Source organism: Maylandia zebra, linkage group LG10 (genome assembly GCF_041146795.1).
Source record: "Maylandia zebra isolate NMK-2024a linkage group LG10, Mzebra_GT3a, whole genome shotgun sequence".
Classification (NCBI taxonomy): Eukaryota; Metazoa; Chordata; class Actinopteri; order Cichliformes; family Cichlidae; genus Maylandia; species Maylandia zebra.
In genome coordinates, this window is record NC_135176.1 from 13,781,196 (window position 1) to 13,807,287 (window position 26,092).

General features: G+C 41.4%; 1 protein-coding gene across 1 annotated transcript; it reads left to right on the forward strand.

Annotated features, from left to right (window-relative positions):
- Nucleotides 1–76: 76 nt before the first annotated feature.
- LOC101484175 (neuronal migration protein doublecortin) lies at nt 77–24,300 on the forward strand. The gene is made up of 7 exons (XM_004563969.3): nt 77–235; nt 3,996–4,421; nt 6,742–7,082; nt 16,044–16,146; nt 18,689–18,778; nt 21,020–21,117; nt 21,246–24,300. The coding sequence occupies exons 2-7, from the start codon at nt 4,058–4,060 to the stop codon at nt 21,300–21,302; spliced, it is 1,053 nt and encodes a 350-aa protein (XP_004564026.1). The 5' UTR covers nt 77–235; nt 3,996–4,057; the 3' UTR covers nt 21,303–24,300.
- Nucleotides 24,301–26,092: the final 1,792 nt, after the last annotated feature.

Here is a 26,092-nt window from a genome sequence, read left to right on the forward strand (position 1 = left end):
CCCTGATGGGAGCTCCACCCCAGCCCACACTGACTGGCACCTACAGTTTTTTTCCTCAGTGGGCGGGTCCACTGCTCTTTAGGACCCAGTGGCTGCTCGATTCAAGCAAGGAGTGACTCCGGCACTCAGACGGAAACAGACAAAGGCGAGGGGAGAGACGGCGTGCCGCTATCCTGCAGCATCGACTCACACACTCACATCCACTCCCCCACACACTCCGCAATCAGCGACGCAGGTGAGTCCGCTACTGGGTGGGATAATCAGCAGACTTCAGTGATTTTTAAAGAAAGTATATATTACATTGCAGTGATTTTGACTCTCAGGGGGCAACTTTGAATATCACTGTATTTTATTTTTTTGCATTTTGGAAGGGGATTATATCAGGCTTTTTTTTTTTTTTTTTTTTTTAGATTTAGGCTTGAGCAGGTGGATTGTGGCGTTCACACGCCCAACCCTCCCCTTTCATTTCAAGCAGAACTTGCATTTTAAGCTGCTGTCTCTGCCATGTGGCCACACGCCATCCATCATAAATGAAAAGAGTAGTGTCATGAAACTTTTCCTTTCGTGGCTCTTATTTTTCATTCTCTCTTTTTTAATACCTACCTTTCCGTGTGTTGGTGTGAGACATACCGCACGCAGATCAATTTTCCTGACGCGGACTGGAGAGTCATAATGTGGTGCTGGTTTGTCAGGAGTGTGTGTGGGTGTGGGTGGCTCAGTCAGGAACACAGAACCAGACAAATATATCAATGACACCACACAATGATACCGCAGTGCTGCCTGATGTCCAGGTTTGCGCTTAATTTGGAAGTGGGGAAAGCGCGCATATTTTTAACCAGATTTATTGATTGATAACGTCAAGTGTGTCAGCCACAAAGAGAGGTGATCTTTAAACAGTCGTGTCCGTGCAGATTAACACTAAAAAGCTGTGGGAGGATGTATTTTCTGGACTTGAGCAGGAGACTGAGCCGGCTGCAGCAGGAGCAGCAGCGATGGTGATGTCACTCTGAAGGCAGGCACCCCGTTTGAGACAATGGACTGTCCTAGTGGTTGCTTTTCTGGGGAAGGGTCACTGCTCGCTCTGCTTATTAGTGCAGCAGATGGGCTTGAAACCTGGCCTTTGTCAGCTAAGGAGCACCCAGTCCACAGAAGTCCCTCCCCTGTCAGTGTGCTTATCATAAAACACCAGTCAGCAGATCAGCCAAAGGTTAGCATGCTTGGTGGGGAAAGGGGGGTGTCGACCTGCCACATGGATAGGTGGTGATCTCTTCCACCCCCCGTTTGTCAGTATGGTTATACTATATACAGTGCTGTAATCATGTGGTACTAAAAGAGGCAGGATAGTGGAGGATTATGGGCTGTGACATTGTGTCATTCACCAGTTTCTGTGCATGTTTTGACTAATTGGTTTAGGCCTTCTTAACATTAGCACCAAGGCTGGATATATGTTTGCAATGAATATCACAGCACAACAGCTTGTTGTTAAAAGGTGGGGCCTCAAATTTTTATTGTTTTCCAAGCTGCTTCCTTTTTTTTTTTTTTTTCTTTCTTTCTTCATTTTCATATAACCATGTTGGGTCTACTGAAAGCAGCGAACCGTGTTTTTTGTACATCAGATGACTCGCATGTGAAGAAGGAAGTGAAAAGCTTAGTTTTAGTTTGAGAATTTTGCAAAACAATGACACCTAAAATTTCATATCCTCACTACATCCACTGAAACACTCCCTGATGATTTGGAGGACCTCCGCCTCATATTACGGCGCAAGATTGACTTTCAGTGGCAGAAGATGCCAAATGAATTCTGTCTTCAGTGACTTGAAAAATGTCAAAGTCAAATCTTGAGTTGTTAAAATGCCACTCGGAGTGGAGTTGTGTTCAAAGACCAGTGACCTTTCAGTCAATAATGACAAGTCCTGTGAGGATATCGGGGCCCGTAGAAGTGACAGAAATGTGACACTTCACATTTGTGCTATTCGGCTCGGTCTCGTCAAATATGTTTTTAAAAAGAATACTCTCCTTTAAAGTTTAAATTGGGGAGACATTGCTCATAGATCGGGGCTTTAAACTTTGCACTTCCCCTTTCATGTGAATGGGTGTGGGCGTTTAATGGGTGTCTGTGTGTCAGTTGTTGAAAAAGTATCAGTTTGAAGATGCTCTTCAATGAGTTTTTGTGGCTTTGGCAAGTTTATTTGTGGTCATCAGGTGGAAGATTAACTAGCAGACTACTACTTTTGCTATAAAACCTTGGGCAGTCAACCTCCATAGAATAAGCTTTTTTTTTTTTGAGTTGTTGAGCCGTATAATTTCCTTGTGATTCCGTTGATGTCATTGATATCTCAGATATCTAATAGGACAATATACAAGTTGACATCATCATTATTTCCAAAACCTTTTGTGTTAGTGGTTAGCTTACTGATTCATCACTTACTGATTCATCTGGCCAAGTGAGACAGCTGCACAGAGGTGTCTGTAGGCGGACTTCAGAAGAAGAGGGGGAGCTATCATGTGCTACATGCCACATAAAGCAGTGTGGTAACAGTCAGTGAGACGTACTGCTGCACACTCACTGCATCTGGAGTATTTTAGGGTCATACTATTTTATGTGTAGAAATTCAAAGAGTCTGCACTAACATTTTAAAAATCATTTTTAAAATGTTAATGCATGCGTGACAAAGTTTTAGTTTGACATGCAGGATTGATGACCAGCGGTTTTAGTACGTGTAGCTTTAAATGCACCGGTTGGCCACGCCTCTTTCAGGAAGAATGGTGTGCCGGCTGTTGCCATGGATACCTTGGCTAAAACAAGGCAGTACCAATATGGCTGCTATGCAATTAATTTAAGTGAATGTGAGAAAGCGTCCCGTTGCTGCTGTGTCTGAGTGACTATTTTCTGTGTAAATATAACCTGCAGCTGTCTCTGAATTATTTGCATTGTTTGTTTGTTTTTCCTTTTAGATATCATGATCAAATCAGGGTTTTAGCTGCGCACAGTGCCAGCTTTGGAAATGGCTTATAAATGACAGCTGGTTAACATGAAGCCTTAATGTGCTCCGTGTGTCATAATGATGTAATGCTCATTATGTTGTTTAACTACAAAAAAGGAAAATGATTTAAATGAGAGCAGCTTTATTGAAATAGTTGATGTGAGGACAGTCTAGGAGAGAAGAAAACGGAGGCAAACATTAGCCTGTTAGCTGTGCTCCCTGCTAACAGTGGGATAAATACAGGGGCATGAACGTTACTACCAAGATGTCATGCATTAATTTCTCAAATCCCATTTTGAAGCCTCAGCATTATTGTTTCCGCCTTGTTAACGAAGAATGTGTGGTTTCATAAGTCTGAAACATGGTATGACCAAGGTTCTTAAAAACTGACTTGACTTTTCTTCTTTTTTTTAATTTGGTATGACCCAAAATGAGTGTCTAACCCATAAATTCATAGGAAAGTGTTGATGGAGGTCAAGTCAGAAAGCTGTTTTCTCAAGTCTTTTTGCAACAACAATTATCACCTGGTGGAATTCCGATCGGCATATTTTTCTTTTCTTAATTTCTTATAAAACATGTCCATGTTTTTATACTGACTTTATATTGGATACGTGTTTTATACTGCATAAATATCAGGGGAATTAAAAATAGCAAATCCACTGGGTGTTAAGTTCCTCAGATGCCATGAGTGGACACATACTCCTTGTCTTAGAAGCAAACAATTAACGGGCAGTGCCAGGGCAGCACTGTACAAATTTAACTTCAATGACTATTGGTTTCCAGTTTTAATATTAGCGATACAATTGGCTAATCATCTTAATCTCATTCCTGTGCCTAATCCTCACCTAGCTCTGGATTTTGGTTTATTTAGATGCAGATTTATGAATAAGTCACAATCATGGAATTAAATGTTGCTCTGAGTGAAATGTCATGAACATACGACCATTAACCGTTAATACTACTGCAGTATCTGGTGATACATTACAAGCACTTGTTTCCTTCTTTCCCTAGACTCTCTGGAGCTGGTCACCACCCCAACACATCTGTCACGACCACCATAACTTTCAGTCATCATGGAGCTAGACTTTGGACATTTTGATGAGCGAGACAAGGCCTCTCGTACCCCGCGGGGCGGGCGTATGAATGGACTCCCCAGCCCTACTCACAGCGCCCATTGCAGCTTCTACCGCACACGCACTCTGCAGGCCCTCACCAATGAGAAGAAAGCCAAAAAGGTGCGCTTCTATCGCAACGGAGACCGCTTCTTCAAAGGCATCGTGTACGCTGTAGCCAACGACCGATTCCGCACCTTTGATGCCCTCCTGGCCGACTTGACGCGCTCGCTGTCCGACCACATCAATTTGCCACAGGGTGTGCGTTTCATCTTCACTATTGATGGTGCACGCAAGATCACAACCTTGGATGACCTAGAGGAAGGTAAAAATGTTCCAGCAGGACCAAGCAAATGTATGATTTAACACCATGAAATATTGGTGCATTGTAAGGTTTTAGTAAAGGTAGAACCGCTGTGAAAAGGTGGGCCCTCAAGATACCCGCCAGTTTCTTTGCTGAGAAGTATTAGAAAGAAACATAAAACTTGCAGTTTTTTGAGATTACAAGTCTAATCTGTTCAGTCTAGACTTCTCTAATCTCCCATATGATGTATTAAATTCTAGGCTAAAGAGTTGTGTTTATGCAGTTGACTGACATCGGTCTACTTTTTTGGTAGTTGGGCAGTTTTGTTTGACAGAAGTTGTTTAAAACATTTAAAACATTTTTTTTTTCTTTTGACAAAGGCAAAAAAACCGAGACAAATGGGGAAATGCAGTGAAAGAGCCAATCTGTTTTAAACATCCACATGCATGCTCTTTCATTTCTTAAATGTAAATTGTATTTTAGCATCTTGCTGTTGGGGAATTCCTGTTGCAGCTAATAAAGCTGAAAGTGGGTCTTCTGTCTTGATCTTAATGGGATTCAGTGTTGAGTTTAGACTCTCAGAGGGCTTCCTTCTGTACTTTAAAGTTGGATCTTTACACTCAGCATGAGAGAGCAGTTTGTTAATTGAAATCATTAGGATCTCATCATTGAAGAAACCACCAGCCACATTTCTTTATGCATATTTATTAAACCTTTCCCACAGTACCCATAGCAACAGTGAGAAGAAATCCAAATAAATTGAAGTTACACCTTTTTATGATTTTCGGATTTTTCTGATTCAGCAGTCACGATTATTATTATAGCTACTGTAAGAATCTGGGGAGCTGTTCAGCTTGCATTTCTGTCTGATAGCTGGAGTAGTGTAGACACCCTTAAGAGCAGCTGCCACCGTGATTGCTCTTGTTCCATTTGGCACCAGAACACCGACTAGGACAAGAAGTGATTCATTTGCCTCCAAAAATTTATGTAGTGAAAGTTGCCAAACATGGTGACTGAAGGAAATCTTCGCTCGACATCAAACCGGATGATCCATGTGTTGACCTGCTTGTCGCAAATTGCTGTTCCAGTCAAATTGTCGCTTATTTGCAGCAGCCTGAAGCTGAATTTGCGACATGGGATGTGTCAGAGGGATAATGCAATTTGAAAAGGGGGAAAGTCAGATGGATGAAGTGAGAGCAACGATATTAGTTAAATGCTGCTTAAACCCCAGTCCTGTCTCCCCCCCCCCCCCCTTTCTTTTTTTTGAATGAGGGTTTCTCAGGTATAATATTTAGAAAGTAAAACATCCCAGATTTTTTTTTTTTTTTTTTCTCTCTTCTCCCCTCTTTCTCTCCACTCGCACACAGACTTGACTTTGCGAGATTCCTTTAAGGCTGCTGAGGGATGAGGTAGACAGGGTGAGTTTTGGGTAAAGCTGGAAGATAAACTGCAGCTTAATTTGTCTAAAATGAGGTGATCATCTCTGCCGCTTGAGCTGCTTAGGAAAGATAGGAGTGTGTGTGTGTATTATCTTTGTGTATATGTGTGTCGAGCAGGGGTGCAGAGTTAGCACTGTGGGTGGCGGGGCTATTTCATTGTGCTTCCTTTTGTGAGATATAATTAATTGTTCAATCTCCTCTGCACAGTGTAATCCCGTTTTGTTCCTCTTGTCTCTTCTGCAATTTCTCCACATTTGGCCTAATTGTTGCCTTCTGGATTGCCTCCTTTTTGCCAGATTTTTTTTTTTTTTCCTTCCCCTCCCTCTGTTCCCCCAGCAGCCTTTTGTCTTTAAAGTCTAGCTTGCAGTGAAAACTATGAACTGATGATGAATACAGCAGATATTTTAGGAAAATGTGGCAATCATTCGGTATATGAAGAGCAATCATTGACACATGGTTATTAAACAGTCTACATTTATCTTATTACCTCAGGTTTCAAAGCAAGGACTGATCCAAAGTGGTAAAGCATGAAACAAGTTTGTTTCCATACTGAGTGGAGAGGGGTTAATTCTAATGGTATTTGTCGTAATGGTGCTACCATCTCAGTAAAATGGGGTAAGTTTGTGGCAATCCAGTGATCCAAATTTTGCAAATATTCATGGCAACGCAGCCTGGTGGTTCAAAGCCTGTCTGTGAACTTCAAACAAGACCTCAGCAGCCATGCTAATGTCTATAAAGTGATTTTCAGTCATTTTAAAAACCTTTTCTTCCCTCCTACTAGTCTTGAAAGTTCCTGAAGGTTCAAATCTTTGAGTAGAGAGACGCTGCGGGACTCTCAGGTGCCAAAGTTGAATAATATGCGTGTTACGACACACTAACCCAATTTCTCTTTGACTCTGCAGGGGAAAGCTATGTTTGCGCATCAGAGAACTTCTACAAGAAAGTTGACTACACAAAGAACGTCAACCCCAACTGGTCTGTGAATGTAAAGGCCTCAGCAAGCCAGAAGAACATGCAGTCCTTAGCTGCCAAGGCTGCCGGTGAGTCCAGGGAGACCAAGGACTTTATTCGACCCAAGCTCGTAACGGTCATGCGTAGCGGCGTGAAGCCACGCAAAGCTGTCCGCTTCCTGCTCAATAAGAAGACCGCACACTCCTTTGAGCAGGTGCTCACTGACATCACGGAGGCCATTAAACTGGAGAGTGGCGTGGTTAAGAGGATCTACACTCTGGATGGCAAGCAGGTATTGTCACTTTACGCCGTGATATAAAGTTATTGGCTCACACGTGCTGCTGAAAATCTGACTTTACAGCATGTGATGTGCATATGAAAATGTCTAACCTGCTAAAATTCAAATGAACCATGCTGCGGATGGAGTTCTATGTCTGCATTTGTTTAATTTGGGATAGAGCCCTCTGTTTGAGAAATAAGTGAAATAAAGGCAGTACAGTACTGTATGTAAACGAAGTCTCACAATAGGAAAATTTGTGGTCGGATTGAGGGACAGTGTGTCATTCATACATCTGCCCCCACACAGGCAGTGATGAACGGGATCAAGAGAAAGCAGGAAGCAGAATAATTAGCTTAGAAATGTAAAAAACCAGACAAAACGATCTTGTTACCTCATCAGTGGTTTCCTTTTAACTCCAATGACTTTCAAAAGTGACACAAGATGCCCACAAAATCCTATTGTTCTGTCATAACCTCAGCCAACAATGACTTAGTCGCTCCATGAGAAATCCAAGCGTCTGTGGGAACAACCTTTGTATGACCTTCGCTGTCAGCAGTTTGTCTTCAGACTTTTTTTTTCTCTGATGCTACCTAGTCACCTGTGTTGTGGTCAGAGACATTAGAGTCTTGCCTGCCAACCTTTTGTTGCTCAGCTGGTTTTAGGCCACTGGTATTTCTGAGTCCCATCTGGCTTTGAAAAGCTTAAAAGTCCTGCGGAGTTCTGATGTCTTCCCACTATAGTGTGCAAAAAGGGCCCGGCCCTGTATTGTTGCCATTTTGTTCCCATTCGGAGGCAAACATTGTCACACCGAATGACCATTGTTCGAACAACCAGTCAAGACATCCTCTCGTGCTTGGAAGAATGATTCCAGAATGAAAGTGCTGACATTCATCTGTTCTAATTTTAAGATAAATGCTTGACATCCTTACTGGCCAAGAGGTTGCCTTATTTTCTGAATTTTTGTATTTTACCCGTTTGGTTAAATTTCTACCCTTACAGCACATGTGTAGGGTAAAAATGCAGGTATAGACAAACCTGCACAGTAACAGGATTACTAGTCTATCATCTCAAAGTCTGCAATGTTGGTCTTTTTATATGACTAGCTCAGTTTGTCAAACCAGGTAAAATTATCAGCCATTTGTTGATCTTGAACCCAACTGGCTGCCGATTGTGGGAGAATCCATTAGACTGGGACATGGTCACTGTACCAATATTATATTTAAGTCTATCTATTTCACATATATACTAGTTTACCGAGCTGCCGTTTTTAACGATATGAATTTACCTAAAACCAAGAAAAATGTCCGCATGAGACGCCCACACGCACATTTTAATATTGCCTAAAAGTCGTTCCCTGGGGATGCTATTGTTTACTCGACACACCAGCTAAGCTAAAAGGACATACCGGTAATATATTATTCATGCTCACACTTTATTGGGATACTTTTAAAGCGCAGCCGCAACCATACAGCATCACCCAGCTGTAAGGCTGTGGAAAGGTTTGAGATGATGCACTTAACTAATTCCTTAATATCAAGAGATGTCACTGTAAAGGTGTGTGTGTGTGTGTGTGTGTGTGTGTGTGTGTGTGTGTGGCATTACAAAAAAGGTTGGCTATGGAGAGGATTGTGCTTTCAGATTTGTCTGCAGAGGTGACCTTTTTGACTTTATTAAACCGTAATAGTATAACTGATCTTGCTTTTCTCATGATAACGTTACTCCTGTATACCTGTGAGTTCCAGACTAGTGTGAAGCGCTGCAAATTGGCAGATGCAGGGATGAGGAACGTGTGTGTGTGTGTGTGCATCTGTTCCTCAATCCTCTCTTTGATATGGTTAAATGTTTGCCTATTCTTAGGCGCAAACCCTCTTTTCCTGTCTTATTGATTACAAATGCATTACTGACTGGGGTATCTCTTACATGTTGAACTGCCTTTTTCTTTTTGTATTAATAATGCTGGAAAGCGATGCGTCTTGGAGGAGGGGAGGTGTTCTGAAATGATAGATGGGAGGCTATTTGATTTTAATGCTCTGTCCCTTGGGTGCAGTCTGGCCGCCCCGGGTCTTGTACTGGTTTTCTCCCGAAGCTCCTGCTGGAGATGGAAATCACCTTATCCCTCCCCTCCTCCCTCTTCCCTCACACACATGCGTAATGATAAATGAATTGTGGTCACACCATCAACAGCCATCATATTGCAGGCATTCCAATCAGTGCATATTGATTGTGCTGCCATCATGGTAGCTCTAGCTTTTCTTTTTTTTTTTTTCACAATTCACGTCTGCTGATCTGTTGCTCCTGCCTGCGACTCCCCGTTTCACATTAATGCACAGAAATGTGAGAAACGCAGTGCACGTTATTATGGCGTCTTTGTGTGCAGAGGCACATTGCAGCTGCTCTGTGGTGGAGGTGATATGGTAGAAGCAATATTGATGCAGTGCCCACCCCTCCCTGACTCTGCGCCGATCCTCCTCTTCCCATTCCGCTGCGATAGCTGCTGGGACTGGTTGCTAGGAGACCACATCCCAGGCACAAAGAGCCCAGCTGGTGTGGACCGGTCTGTCAGATACCACATCCTGTAGTGGGTGTGAGAGTTTACTATCAAAGCAACCCTTTAGTATTGAAAATATTAAAAAAAAAAAGACCACATGTCATGTTTATTTTACCTGCTTGCATTCCATCATTGGGTGTGACTTGTGTGAGCACACTCTAGCGTGTGTGTATGTATGTGTGTGTTTTTTTTTTTTTTTTTTTTAATTTTTTTTATCAGCTCTGCTGGTGCCCAAAATTTGAGAAGGCGTTGCAGGTTGTCTTCCTGGCATTTTTAAAATGGCTGCTTTTCATGCTTTGACGTTCCTCTTTTCCTTAATGGACTCTGCAGACAGCCCGCTCGCCCCTCTTTGCAAGTGCTGTGAACAAAATCACTCCCATTTTTCCCTCAAATGCTGCTGCTTTGCAGCCCAATCAGGAAGGGTGGGGCCAGTGGCTTCAGGATTACCATTCTTACAGCAAATTAGAATCATTTTATTTGCACTGATGGGGGGGCTAATTATTCCCTGAGTCTATGGAGGGGGAAAAAAAGTGCATTACTTCATTTGCCCTCACTGCTTCTACATCAGGTTGGAGAGCGTCTATCTAATTGCTGGCAGCCATTTTGTATTCTTTCCTCTTTGATAGAGGTGTCTGCAGAGGAGACTGGCTCTGATTTGCATTTAAGATTCACTGCTTGCTCATTTGAATTGCACTTAAGAAAAGGTTATCGTCTAACAGACGCCATAGTCAAATATCATTTGTGAAACGTCTTGATGATGCATTGTGCTGCTGTGTCGTTTTGTCCTGGTGCATTATCACAAGTCTGGAGCAGAGCAGAGAGCTTTAACAGATTTGAGTGTTTAATATTAAGACTCGGGTTGGGATCTTTAGTTTTTAAGGTTTGCTTGAGATTAAGAGAAAGTAAGATGTGACTGAGGAAGTATTCAATTAAAAAATCCTCTTTTCTGAGGCTGCATTGCATTTATGACCGAATCAGTCACAGGCAGAAAATCAGCTTTTCTTTTTGCATTGACAGTAATTTCATGTTTTTTGTTTTTTTTTTTTTTGTTTTTTTTTTTTTTTTTTTTTTTTTGTTTTAACATTTAAAATGAATTTGTTAAACAATCAGAGGGGGGGGGGGGGGGGATGGATGCTTCAGGCACAAGGTCGCGCTGTTATTGTCAGAACAAAAGATTCCAGTTCACTTTAGCGGTTAATAACTATGGTAACAAATTATTCACTGAATTAATAGACGGATGTATGCTCGGGTTCAAAGCTTCTTAACGACTAAAATACATCTGCTACCGGGCAAGAAAAGCCTGCTTTTCCCTGGTTATCAGTGCTCTAGCAGTGTCTGCTTTTGCCATACTGCAGAAGCAGTTGTCATGGCAATAAGCTCCACCGTGATGGATTCAGTTTGTGACAATGGTTGTAATGCGCTGAGTGTGCTCTTTACGCTGGGTCTTACCTGCCCTGCCCTCTAGTCCTCATCCGTCAAAAGCTCACTGCATTTGCGTGCACGCAAATGCAGCTAAACTGAGTCAAGCAGACAGGCAGGGTGACGGAGGGGCGTGGTCCCTCGTGATGAAGCACTGCAAGCAGACATAGAGGGAATAAGCATACATGTACAAGCTTCTAACAGCCCCACTTTCATGCAATGAGCACCACATCAACAAGTGAGCATGACCTGGGGGAGAAGAGGAGGAAGCACTGTTTAATAATGTTAAGGCCACATCAGTCAGCTAAATGGAAAGCCTGCTTCCGTGGGGTCGAGAGGGGTGGGGTTAAAACGGCATCAGGCACCAGCTGGTCCCCATGACTGTGCAGATATCTGTGCCTAACTGGCTCATCTGTGCTCCAAATGCATCCAGAGCACCTACGATAACGCACAAGCAGTACGCTGGTGCATGAAGGTCATAGATGGGTCAGAAAGGCAACTGGTAGCAGTTTCCTGTAAAGCAATTACTGATGTCCAAATGCACCCCCCCTTCTTTTTTTTTTTTTTTTTTTTTCTTTTTCAATTTACTAAATTTGTCCTGAAATTCTCAGTACCTGAGCTGCTGCTGTCCTAAAAGATAATCTGATGTGCTGCTTTTTTATACTTGTCTGAAATGAACAAACTGGAGAGTGTGTATTTTGGAGGAATATTCCACTCAGTGCAGAGGTACTGATATTGATCAGGTCTGTGTGCTCAGTGAAGAGACTGTGGGCGTTTTTACCCATAGGCTGAAAAAAGCAAGGTCCCTTTTTTTTTTTTTTTTTTTTTTTTTTTCTCTCCTTAGGCTGATATGAGAATACTTTGCAGAGCACATCAGATGTGTGTAATCAGTTACGCACTACTCTATTCCAGTGTTTAACCTTCTGTTGACTCATTGAAGCTTATGTTCAGTCGTTACTGTTCGTAAGGTGAGTAGTGGTTAGTGAAATTGTTGGAATGCAGCACTGAGTAGCTTTACTTTTGCACTGACAGGAATTATTGTGACTATTTTTACAAATGGATGGATGCAAGTCTTTGTGAATCATTTCTGCTCAGACTGCAGCTGAATGGCCGAGCTGAAGTCAATATTAACCAGCTGTCCTTAAAAGAAAAGGGGGGGGGAAGACAAAGGATGCATAGCTTTGTTTGAAAATGCTCCCTGCTGCTTTGCACAAAGGCATTTTAGTTGCACCTGAAACAAGAATGTGTAGCATGCCATATGCTGGAAAGCTGAGGGTACAGACTACCTCCAGTTGTGGTAAAGGGTGGCTCTGATCCTGTGCAAGTACAGCACTTATTTTGCTATGTTATTAATATCAGTCGTGTTTTATGACAATGGCTAAAACTGTTATCCTACAGTGCTTTTTCCAAATAGTTTCATAGAGATCGTATTGTGCTGCACATATGGAGCCAAATTTCTCAAATTACCTCTGAGAGGTAAAACTACTGTTCACCCCAGGAGGTTTCTGTTTTGCAGAAATTAAGTACCGTGGTTCCACCCACTTCTTAATTGGCATTGGGGAACTGAAGACCATCATCCAGTTAAAGGGTGTTTGCCCTTGCCAAGTTGGGTTAAAGAAACTCTGAATAATTCAGTTGCTGTTATTGGAGGTTCCCTACATGCTTGCTGGTGGGTTTTTTTTTTTTTTTTTCTTCTTCCCTTTTTCCTGGGGGTCATGTGGACCTGACAGCTGGTGAGGCAGAGATTAGGGATGGGCTTGGTGGGACAGAGGGTGGAGGGCACCTGGAGTCTGTAAAGAGCCAGTTTTTCAGAAAAAATACGCCCATATCATCCCAGTAAATGCAGAGATGGGTACACTCACCCTGACATGTGCAGTACAAGCGTAATATGTATAAATGCAGTATGACAGCACTTTTGATCCATTTAAGTAAAATGGCATCAGGTCGGCTCATTGTCCTCCTCACGGACCCCTTTGCCAGATGGGTGAGGTTGACCTTTTCAGATCGAGGGAGGATGCTTCCTAACCTAAGCGCTCCCAAGCCGGCATGTGCCTTCCTCATTCATGCCATGTTTCTAAATGGACTCTGACATTTTACATTTGATCTAATCACATGCAGAGCAGTTTTTTGTTTGTTTGTTTTTTCCTCACAAATTTCTGCCAACTGTACAAACTTATCAGGCCAATTTTATGGCGTGTTAGTCACTATTAATACACAACAGGCTTGCTGACTTTGACGCAAGATGGAGGTTTGGGCAGAGTTTGACACTGTAATCATACAATGTGGATTTAGGACTTTGAAAACATTTAAAAGTCCAAAGCTCTTGATGGGAAATTTGGTGGGTTTTTGGGTGTTTTTTACTATGGAAGCTTGAACGTAAGGCTAATTTCCTTTCAGCCTCTGATAAGAGAACGGGTGAGGAGTTTAGCTTTGGAAGCCAGTATGAGTTAAATTTCTTTGCAGCGGTACAATTGTTCAGACATTTCAATGTTTAATCCCATTCAGTATCTTTTGTTTTGAAGCATTCATACTGAATTCTCCCATCAGAGATTAGACATGTTGTTGGAAGTTAAAGTGGTCTTGCGTGCCAGGCAGCCAGAATCTTAAATTTAAGTAGCGATCTGTTAAAGAATAAAGTAGCAGACTATAGGATTAAAACATTATCCCTTTAATCATCTCTGTTCCTAAAGCTATTAAAAACATGCAGTAGCGTCTACCCACCCACGCTGTTTCGGCCCATTTTCATCTCCTTTCCTCCACCCACTCGCCTTAAGGGTAGAAAGAACACCTACTAATGCTTCCATATTATGATTAACTGTCAGGTGCCCTTCTTGCCATACAACAGTTTAACCTAATGAAAGTAGTATGTATGTATCCAATTTCCTGATAACGAACACTAAAGAGAACCCAAGTGTGTAGCCTGTAAATTAGCCCCAGCTGAAAAACCAATTAGGTTTTGATCCCTGGAGTCGAAGCACCATCTCTGTACCTCGGCAGGGCTCTGAAAGGCCTGTGATGGGGGGGGAAATATTGTGGGGCACAGAGGAGGGTACAGCTGTTGGATGCCACGCCAACAAGTCACCACCACACACTTTTAGCTTGTCTAGCAGGACGGAGAACCAACATTGCAGCTGCTGGGGTGGTGAGATCCCAAATTATCCAGAGCTCATAGTTTGAATGTGTATCACAGTGGCAACCCATGATGCATCTTGACCCTGGCATGGGCCCCAACATGGGGCTGTTTTTCAGCATGTGGATCTCTAAACAGTCTTGCGTTGGTGAAAACTGACGTGCTTTTAAATTTAAAAAAAAGCAAATTCCATCTTTAAATAAAGGGCAAGTTATCTGTAGTTCACTTGTAGTAGTGCTTTGATCCTATAATTCTAAACGAGAAGGAAGAGATTTCAACAGGTGTTGAAAGGCAGAGTGGAAATTTGACTGATATGCTTTGTAACAGATCTCATCAGCACAAGAAAGAAGAGCAGTGTTTAGCTTGAATGGCTTTAATAGGCGTGTCTGAGCTGGTAACAGAGTCCGTATAATGGAGAACGGGGGAGAAGGTGTGGCACAAAGACATCTGTCCATACAGTAAGCCATATTGTGTCAACAGCTGCTTTAGAGTGAAAAGACCCCGGGGAAGGAAGTCGAATCATTTAAACATTACAGTAAAGGTGTAACATTATCATCTGTCTGGGGTTTTTTGTGCCTTTTGTGTTAATGTTTTGTTACATGAATCTAAAGGTATGTAAACAAGACGAGCAAAACACACAGGTCTGCTACAACCTGAAGATCGGAAGTTTTTATTTAGTGATTTCATTCACGTAAACCTGTGTGTGTGTGTGTGTGTGTGTGTGTGTGTGTGTGTGTGTGTGTGTGTGTGTATTTTCATTTAGCATATCTAACATACAGTGATAGACATTTGAGCTGGCAGTCCTCTTGGCAAACTCATAATCGTAGCTTCTATAGTAAGATTCTGATTTTCAGTTGGCCTTTTAAACGTTACTTTTGCTAGTGACATGCTCCTAACCTAGATCCGTCAGTCTTTTATTCAGATTAAAACACCTCCGCAACTGCCGGATTTGTGCAGATATTTCTGCTCCTTGGAGAAGAAAAATATGAAGGACTTGGTGGTCCCTGAAACTTTCCTTGACACTAGAATCGGGTACAGATTTGTGTGTGGGTTTTTTTTGTTTTTTTTTTTTTAATATGTTGGATGGATTGCCATTATGGCATGTACTCCTATTAACTCCAGGATAAATGGAGGGAACAGGAGTACAATTGAGAATGTCTTTATATTTTATGTATGGGCAGTGGATCAATATTCAGTTGAACACATTGGTGCAATGAAAGGGGCTAAATGCCTGAGCCTCCATGCTTTCTCATTCTGCTGTACCTTTATTGCTAATTAACTAGGTTAGCATGCTAGCTGCTCTTAGTTTAGCTCAAAGCACTGTTGTGCCTGAGTGTGTTCAGTAAAGTATTTTCTATTGTCTGTGCGTTCGAATCAGTGTTTTCCTAGAGGACAGTATCACCCACTTGACAGCTTTTTTTTTTTTTTTTTTTTTTTTTGGACATCACCTTTCCAGGAAGCTCCTGTATGTGGTCAACCATCAATGGTAATTGCGCAACAATATAACAAAGCATGATATAAGATAAACATCATTAAAAGCACATTGAGTTATTTAAAAGGCTGATGGCTGACAGGACAAATTAGTTGGTCTGTGGCCACATCAAAGCAACTTAAACTCTTTAGACAGGCTGGCACGAATCAGCCACGACCATGGACGGTATAAAAGATACATGAGGGTACTCTTTCTATAGTACCTGATGACTTGGAACCACAACTATCGACATCTGGTCAATGTAGGGTTTTGGCTTTATTTTTCTGCCTTGGAATCTTGGTAGTCTTAGTCCTTGTCATAGATTGTAGAAAATATCTACCAGTAGACTCTACTTTTATATTTTATATTCCAGTTTCTCAAATTTACTGTATTGTGTCTTAATAGGTCACCTGCCTCCAAGATTTCTTTGGCGATGATGACGTCTTCATTGCATGCGGACCAGAGAAATTCCGCTACGCACAGGACGACTTCTCTTTGGATGAGAATGGTTAGTAAGCATGATTGAATTGGTCTGTTTTGCATCCCATTATGGAATCAACTTAAGCGAGTAGCCACACACTGTAATGCAGCTTGTCGGAGGAGGGGTTGAACAGTTTATGATCTCCCTTTTTTTTTTTTTAAAAAAAAAGCCACAGTAGTGATCAGTTATCCAGACTCAAGTTTAAAATCCTGCTCCTGACATGTAAGGGCTTTGCTAATCAGCCCCCATCTTATCTTAAAGCCCTCATAGAACCATATCATCCCACTGGAGAACTTTGCTCTCAGACTGAAAGCTTACTTGTGGTTTCTCTAGTGTTTAAAAGTTAAGGCTGAAGGCTCTGCCTCCCATTTAAGGCCCCCTCTTCTGTGGAACCAGCTCCCACTTTGGATTCAAGAGACAAGACACGCTCTCTGTTCTTAAGATTAGGCTTCCTTTTGATAAAGGCTTATAGTTTGGGCTGGATCAGTGTTTTTATATCCTGTCTTCCTCCCCTCAGCCCTGACCAGTCATGGCCGATGGCTGCCCCTCCCTGAGCCTGGTTCTGGTGGAGATTTCTTCCTGTTAAAAGGAGTTTTTCCTTCCCACTGTTGCCAAATGCTTGCTCAAATGGGATCATTGGATTGTTGGGGTTTTCCCTCTAGTATTGTAGGGCTACTTTATAATATTTAGTTTACATGATAAAGCACCTTGAAGCGACTGCTGTTATGATTTGGTGCTATATAAATAAAAAAATACATTGAGACTGAACTATCATGCAGTAATATCAGCTGTATAGAGAGATGACCTGTAACTGCAAATGACGTTAACATATTTGTCCATGAATCCTCTGCACGGCTTCATTTGCACAATTTTATGACCAATTTCTAGAGTTCTTGTGCAAGTTGTGCAAGATGGAATTAACGCTGCACATGAGCATCCAAAAAGTGTACTCTGTTTGGGTGTGTGTGTGTGTGTCTACAGAGATGAAGAAATGTATCCTTTTCATCAGGTTTTATTCATGTACAATGCTCTGTGGATGGAATTGTATATGTGTGAGGGAGGCTAAAAAGGAGGCTGAGAGAAGTCTTATCTGCACCCGGCAGCAGGGATGGGAAAAGGCAGGAAAAAGAAGAGCCATTAATCTGTCCTGTGACAGGTTTAGGCCAGCTGATCTGTTGGTGGTGATACTGCTGAGAAGTCAAGGAGAGAAAATATAAAGCCAACCCTCTGAGTTTCTCCCCGCAGACTTGAAATCCCTATTTTTAACAACCTACTTCCACCTAATGTGCTCTCCTCGAAACATTCAGTCTGCCTTTTTATGTTAACGCAGTGCTGATGCAGGGTTCATAACCATCATTATGTTACCTTCGTCTCTTTTCGTTTCTTGTAAGATTCTCGGCAGGATGGAGATGCCGGTTAGTTTATAATGATCTGCGTTCTTTTTCTAACTGTGTACTCCCCCCACTGAACTCGAGCTAAATCATTTCATTCAGCCTATAATAATCTTGGCTCAAGCAGGCATTTCTGAGTTGGCTTCAGTGGAGTTGATGAGACTGGCTTCTCTGTGATTCATCACGGTATGGATGGCTGTATCTATAACAAATTATAGAGATCAAGCAGACATTTTTTCAAATTTAAGAATCTGTACGGGCAAGAAAGACACACGACAAATATGCTATGAAATATTTCTTTAACATTTTCTGGGCTGGAGATGACCTTTGAAAGATCTACATGGGAAAAATATATTCAATCACATGATTACTGCTACCAAAATGGATTAATATCGCCCGAGTATTTTTATTTATTTTTTCACACTCCTTATGATAAATATGCCGACTGAAAGGAGTGCATGAGTACCTGCAGGTCTGTTTATGCAGTTGCAACATTAACAAAAGCCAAAAGGGACTCTAACAGACTCTATTCTGCTTTGAGACCACTGAGAAGATTTGACAAGCTGCTAGTCTGAGGTACTGTCAGATGCGTGGTGGCACACCTTGGAAACAATAGCACGTGAATGTGCGCCTGTACCCAACGGTGTGTGAAGGTTGAGAGAGAAGGAGACAAGACAGACGTGGCGAGATCTCAGGAGACGAAGGGAGGACAGATAGTATAATTAGCATCAAAAGTGGAAGAGAGGAGGAAGGGAGGGAAGAGAGCCTGACGGTACAAACAGAGGGGAAGATGCAGCGGGAGGAGTAGCAGTGTCTGGAGTCTGTCTACCCTGATTAATACAGTGACCCAGAATGGACTGCACATTCCTACATGCATGTTGTGTTTATTGTAACACCAAATTGTTGTTGGGGGGGAAGAAATGTATCATAATTGATTACACACAATTTTTAAAATGTGAGGTTGGCAACAAAGGAAAAAGCTGCTGGAGGAAAAAAAGGACGTAACAGAAATGAACACGTTGAACTCGAGGCATGAACGGTGGGTTCATGTGGGTTCATTTCAGACATTTTGAAAAACCTTCTACTGGGGAGTATGAGCAGCTCAATTATTCTGTTGGTAGGGGAAAAAATGTTATTCACTACTTTCTTTGTGCTTTTTATTTTCTCTCTCTTTACAGAATGCAGAGTGATGAAGGGACCCAAAGCTCAGCGAGGTTCAGCCAAGAGTCCTGGTCCAATCAAGCGCTGCAAGTCTCCTGCTGAATCGAGTGAGCCCGATACATCTCACCTACACTCTAGCCCTTCCCTTTTTTAAAAGCAGCCGACCACACCTTAGAAATCAAAGCTGGTGTAAAATTTAAAACAGGGTCTTTTCTGTTTAAGTGAATGAAACTACAAGATGATACTGTAGCAGATTCACGTAACTGATGTTGACCTTTGACTTAATCTGAAAGGAAAAATATGCCATGTCATCATTAATCACACCTTTTTTTTTCTTTAAATATTACCTGAATTTTATTCTGTGTAATTTTGATTAAAAGGCAGTAAATAGTTAAACTCAATCTCAGCATAAACTGGGGGCTTTTCTTTGTTGTGGGTCTTCTGAGCTTTAGTATAATCTTTCTGCTGTAGTTTCTTTAAAAGCATGAATAAAACATGAAAAGTAAACAAAGCCAATTTAAACAGCTTTGAGCTGTTTGTTTGACGATCAAGCACTTTTTAACATTTAATAATAACATCCAGGAGGCGAGAGAGCATGGAGGCTCTACAGCTGGTTCACGCTTAAATATTTCATGTGAGGAAAATCGTACCATCCGGGTTTACATAGCTTTACCATTCAGCGGCTGAATAGTTTTTATTAAAATCGTCGGCATGATTTAAAACGAGCAAACAAAACGACTTGAGGAATATGGAGTGCTTGCCCCTTTTTTTTTCTTCTTTTTCTTCTTCTTCATGTACTGTTGCTGCATTACATAATAGGTGAGGTCTCCTGCTCTCTACAGGTTTCCTCAGTCATTTGGCTGTCATGGATATTTATTGATCACCAATGGTAAATGTCTGGACTCCAACACAGCAGGTGGTGGGCCAGCATCGTGTGGAGGCAGTAAACTATTTACCCATTAAGCACATTTGTAATTCCCGTGAGGCATGAAAGGAAGTGCATATTTATGTCAGTTAATCAATAGTACTGATGAGTTTAATGAAATTAGATTTTCTATGCTTTGGAATGATTGTCGTTTATGCCGTTTGCTATGGCATAACAAGTCTTAACACCTTAATATATTCAAATGAAAAAGCCTTTAAACTAAAACAACCATATAAAACGGATGTTTCCACCCAACAACAGTAATGTTTTGAGTTATGCTTTGAATCCTTAATAGAAACGGATGTTTTAATGTTATGAAAAATTGAACAGTCTCAGGGATTTACTAGGGAATCTGTACACTTTAAAAACGGCGTGATCATAGCAAGACTCGCACTTTACAGAATTCGTGTCCTAATACGGCTCTTTTACAGCAGACTTGGGCAGTATTGAGGTATTACAGTATTTAGAAATCCCAGTACTGCTCTTTTTTTTTTTTTATTCATTTGAAATGGAGGATTAGTTTATTCTACCACCAACATCTCTGCTTTTTTTTTTTTTTCTGCTTCTTTTAACACACATACCATGACATACTGAATAGCAGTTTGTATTAGTGTGCGTTTGCCATTGTGCCAGCGTTAAAGTACACAATGACATGCAGTAATGTGCAATCAAAACAACCACACAATGCGAGGGGTTTTCTGCGGAAGCCGAATAAATATTCCAGATGTAGAAATCTGAGACCCAAACCGTGGCAGTGCGGGCAACTTTCTGTGTTCGTTTGATGTCTTTGGCCCTTTTCACAGCTGAGTGTCTCAAAAATCAGTACATCTAAACACGAGCAGCTCTCCCACACAGACTGAGCAGAGAGTGCAGTTATTTTATTTAAAGAGCCCAGGATAATGGGACTTGTGATTTCTCTGTTTGGCTGTGGGGTTTCTGTCGATCTGCCCGAGTGTTTAAACGAAGCCAGCGGCTTTACAATGAAGCTTTATCCACCTTGTGTTTCCAACAGTCGCTGGCTTAAACTTAGACCGGCCATCTGGCTCAAGCTCTTTTCATCTCTTATAGACAAAGTCTTTCAAGCCACTTAACACTCACGGCTACATCACATCACACTGCTCTTAGATATAAACGGTGTTCCACACACACAGAATCCTAGCAACGTCGCGGAGACGCAGAGCGAGTGAATAAAACGTCACCTAACAAACAGAACTTGTCAGCCTCCTAAAACCTGGACCAGCAGGGTCCCTGTACATCACGGCCAAATGAGGCCACAGTTCAGGACTTGCTCTCCTTTTTGCTTCTCTTGCAAACTTTCTAATCCACTCTATTTTTACCTCTTCTACTTCTTTCCCCTCTCCTCCTCCCTCATCCCTCTTTGTCTTCCTCCCCACTCTCTTTACTTCTGCGTTGGCTCTCCCAGCCAACGGGACGGGCTCCAGCAGCCAGCTGTCCACCCCGATTTCCAAGCATTCCCCCACCTCCACCCCTACCAGTCCAGGCCTCAACAACAAGCAGAAGGTACCCTAACCTCTCCTCCTCTCCTGACCTTTCATCTTGTTGCCTGTTGTCTTTTTTGTGTTTTATTTATTTTTTTGCTCTTTAGTTTGAGTTTACAAAAGTAATTGTGCTCCTCTGGATCTCCGCAGGATCTCTACCTGCCCCTATCTCTGGATGATGATGATTCTCTTGGTGAATCAATGTAGACTCCTGGCTCCTGCTGCCACCCTCCCCTCCAGTTTTATTTTTTTTTTTCTTTGAGATCAGATACACAGAAGTTTTATACCTCTGCTGCTTTCCACCTTCACTCACAGTGCCACCTGTTTAGCATAACCCACTCTTTGTCTCTTTTTTTAAAGGCCTTAGCCAACAGGGCTACGACACCATTTGCTGCTTGAGAATGGCACAAACAGAACAGAAATCATTTTTCTTCTCACAATCAGCTCACTTTTTCCAGGTTTGCTTTTTCTATGTGGGATGGGCACTGTTTCTCAAAGGTTCTCACTGATCACTGTCATACAGATTTCATTATTGAAGGGAAAAAAATCATTTTGAATACATACATTTTTGATAAAGGACGCACCCTAACTTTTAAACATTTCAGTCACAGAATTCCAAGCAGCAAATGGGTATTTTTAGGGGTGTTGGTCAGAAATGACAAAACTTTTGTATCACTTATCGTATTTGTGATGTTCCTCCGTGTCCTTCTGCCCTCTAAGTGAAAGGTTTCTTGTCAGAGGAAGTCTGTTAAGCCAGTTTTAGTCTTTCTAACCTGCTGTAAATACTGTGTATAGCTATCCATCATAACATCTCGCCCAATGTCCATTGCTGTGCTTCCGTAATGTCACTACAATGTCTAGCATTCGCTTAACATGATACAGGGTACGGTCAAAGTAAAGTGGGACAAAAAAAATACAATGAAGTCCCCTTGACAGAGGACGTGTGGGATGCAGTCCTGACTGCGCCTCCTTAATAACATTTCATATTGCCGGCTTGATATATGTAATAACGAAGATCTAAAACCCTCAACCTCACATTTTTTAATTGCTGTTCATCTCATCCAATCAGGCGCAGGGACGATTATGTAAAGAAAAGGCATCCCACGCCTCTTTAAGTTGGCCGGTCCTCTGTTTTGACCTTCTATACAGACAGTAGGCTTTACATGCTGCATAACAACCCCCCCCCCCCCCCCCCCCCCCACCCTGTGTTTTTTAGATTGTCACAAGCGGCAGCACATGATGTTGTTTTGAAGGACCTAACTGTGCATAAAAACAACCAAAGGAAGATCCAACAGGCCCTTCTGAAGGAAGAAAAAAAGCCAATGCACATCCAGTATACAGTTTTTATCGACAGTCTGAAGAATCCCTTTTTAAAACCAGTTTATCACATCTTACAGTGTACTTATTAGAAGTGATTTCACAGCAAGTAGTGGTGACATTTTTATAGTTTGAAATGATAAATAAAAATAAAGGTCTCAAAGCCAAAGTATTCTTTTTTTTTTTTTTTTTTTTTTTTTTTTTTTTTGACCAAGACTTATAAAATAAAAAAGAAATAAAAAAAACAAACAAAAAAAAAAAAGGTGGGAGTATTTCATTTTAAGCAATTTAAAATAAAAATATTGTGGAAGAAGCACACCTGGAGTTTTATGCATGTTACCTTTGAAAAGCATCCAAATATGTCATGCTTAAATCATGCTCATCTGAGGCGGTTAGTTTTATCAGGGCGCTAACGGTAGTGGGATATCTCCCTTTTTCTTGCATGGCTCAGCATAGTTCTCCAATTAAGAGGGGAGGAGTGATGAAAACATAAGTTGTCTAAATCGATGTGTGGGTTTTAAATTTTTATAAAGTTTAATTTATATTGAGGGTACTTGTGTAGGACTTATTTCCTAGTTTTCCTTGCTCACGTGAGCTCTAAACACCCCCCCCCCCCCCCCCCCCCCAAGCTTTTGTGTGCAATCTTTTATTTCTGTCGCCATATTCCCTTTTTCTATCACTTGGACTCGCATCGTATGTCAAGCAAATCTACTGAAAGGGGGTTTTCTCAGATTTTTGCAGGGAATCGAGCCTGAGAAATCTCTAAATTGGACTATGGTGAAGCACAAAGCAGGGAGCTACTTATTCACCACAGCAACAGACACTTTACTGCCTACTTGCCAGCATTACAAGGTGTGACTACAACCAATTTCTCAATATACAGATGACGTGCTGCATATGTAGCATTCTTTTAAATTAATATCTATGCATTTGGAATCGAGAATGGTTTTTAAAAAAAAATCAGTTTGGTTTTTCTTTCTGTACATGGCTTTTTTTTTTCTTTTCTTTTTTTTTTTTTTAAAATAACCTTAACAAGAAACGAACAAAACCCCGACATTTCCGTGTAGTTATTCTATTGTGACAAAGCGGCACTCCCAAAGTTGCACATCTTTGGAGTGATTTGGTGCCTGCCCTGTAGATGAGCTTTAAATAGCAGCTTTGTAATGGGCTAAAGCAACACTATCTGGTGCTGTGTCCTACACTCTTTCTCCTGCAGGGAGCGCTGTTAAACCAGCAAAACAGCTACTGTAACATTATCAGCTAATCCAACAGCAGGGACACCTCACTTCACCAATTGTTTTTAATTTTTTTTGTACAAAAGACCCTGTTTGTTGTCAGTCTTCTCAAACACTTAGTTCTGTAAAACTTAACGTGCTAATACTGTTCTCGTCAGCTTGAGTTTTCTGCAGCTTAATACTTACAGCATACAAAACGCTTACCACAGTACTTTGGTTGACTTGTGTAAACCAGATGCCGCCATGTAAGATGGATGGTGCCTTTTTTTCCCCCCCCCGTCTTTTCTTTCTTCTTTTCTTTTTAAAATTAACATCTTTTGATAGAAAGTTAAACTGGGACATAACAGGCTTGTACTTTGTTAACGGCCATTTGTAAAAACATTTTTAAACGTCTTAAATGAGGAGGCCTCCAAACACACTTTGTTTTGTAGAGACACAGGACTCTCGGTCGTGGTGTAAATATGCTCCCCTCCTGTTCGCTCTTTCATATGTATGCCTTTCTGATCGAATGAATGACTTTATTTTGTTTCTCTGAAATTTTACAATGTCCTTTTTAGTGGTATTTTGCAATGTCACAGTGGCTTGTTTCAGTGCTTCATTCAATGTATTAACCGGTATCCTTTTTGCAATTAAAAACGATTGTATTTCACCTTTCTGGTTGTTGAGTTTCTTTTTATTACTGTAACAGCAGAAAACTAATAGGAAATATGAAAAGTGGAGTGTGTGTGTGCTGGGAGACATAAAAATAAAGGACTAATGTAAAAATAGTAATTGTTCTCATTGTGGATCCCTCTCCATAAGCATTTTCATCACCATGGGAACAAGAAATGCCTTTCTCATTGTCAGCTGTGCCCTAATATATCAAACAGCTGATCAGCTGCCAGTAGTGTCAGGCTGGCAAGTTAGTATATGTGTTGTAGTCATCAAGATTTTTCAGAATTCGTGAGCTGGACAGAGTCAAATATTTGTGGAGAAAGAACCGGCCACTTCATTAGTTACACCTTCCTAGCGCTGGCTTCAATGCTCCTTTTGCCTTCAGAGCTGCCCTTTGTTCTCCATGGTACCGATCCAACAAGTTGGTCATCAGATTTTGTTCCATATTGACAATTGCTGCAGATTTGCAGCTTCATGTCTATGATGTGCATCTCCCGTTCTTCCACATCTCAAAGGTTTGGCGTGTTATCCTGTGGAAAGCAACCATCAGAAAATGGGCAAACTGTGATCATAAAGGGATGAACATGGTTAGCAACAGTACTTGGGTAGATTGTGGCAATTAAACAATACTTAAGAGTTCGTCAAGAAAATATCCTCCACACTGATGCTACAAGCTTGAACCATTGACACAAGGCTACGTTTTTATGCTTATGCCAAATTCTGATCCCACCATCCAAGTGCAAAGACTCATTAGACCAGGCAACATTTTCCAGTCTGTTGTCCAGTTTTGGTGAGCCTGTGCAAATTTTGTTGTAGTTTCAGTTCTTAAGAGTGTTGCCCGTGTGGTCTTTTGCTGCTGTAGACCATCTGATGCTTTTGGTGTGTTCAGAGACGCTCTTCTGAATACATCCTGGTTGGAACCAGTAGTTACCAGAGTTATTTTTACCTTCCAGTCAGCTCAAAGCAGTCTGGTTTCTGGCATCAACGAGGTATTGTCGCCTAGAGAACTGCTGCTCACTGGATATTTTTGTTTTATGATTATTATCTGTAAACCGTAGAGACGGTTATGAAGGATAATCCCAGTAGATCAGTTTCCGAAATGCTCAGAACAGCCTGTCTGGTATCAACAACTGAGCCACCTTCAAAGTCACTTAAATGACCCTTTTTCCTTAATTCTGATGCTTGGTGTGAACTTCAGGAGGTTATCTTGACTGTGTGCTCTGAGGAACTGCTATGTGATTGGCTGATTCAACATTTTCTTTAAGGAGCAATTGAACAGATGTGCCTAAGAAAATGGGCCAGGGAGTGCATGTCAGGTTTTAATAACTCTGAAATACTGGCCATAAATAAACAGTCTGGATTTATGCAAAAGTGACTGCTTCAGATTTTCACAGTTGGTACAAACATATCCCCATAATTGTCACTGTCATCAAGCGCCGTTTGTGCATTCATTATACTTGCAACAACACCCACTCACCCTTACGCCTATCTAAACTATGGAATTTAATGATAGTGCTGTACAATAATTGCTTAGTCACATAAGTGCATTTAATTTTTAATCCACACTATAAAACTATATTAAATATTAAAGGTTTTTAATGTAAAGCCATTACACCAGCTTCTGTCTGGATCATGACTACAGAATTTTTTTTGTGCTGTGCTGGAGAACGTGGCCGCCTCCCAGCATCAAAGACTCTACAGTGGCGCTCTCTTCTGTAAGACTCAAGAATGGCACTACAAACACAGATTTTTAACAAAACCTGCTGAGATGCTGGCTGTCGTTTGTTGCCA

What these genes read in the sequence shown, in the direction of transcription:
- LOC101484175 (XM_004563969.3), top strand. Translation starts at nt 4,058, where the DNA reads ATGGAGCTAGACTTTGGACATTTTGATGAGCGAGACAAGGCCTCTCGT. An exon ending in CTTGGATGACCTAGAGGAAG is followed by an intron (nt 4,422 to 6,741) that starts GTAAAAATGTTC and finishes TTGACTCTGCAG; the next exon opens with GGGAAAGCTATGTTTGCGCA. An exon ending in ACACTCTGGATGGCAAGCAG is followed by an intron (nt 7,083 to 16,043) that starts GTATTGTCACTT and finishes GTGTCTTAATAG; the next exon opens with GTCACCTGCCTCCAAGATTT.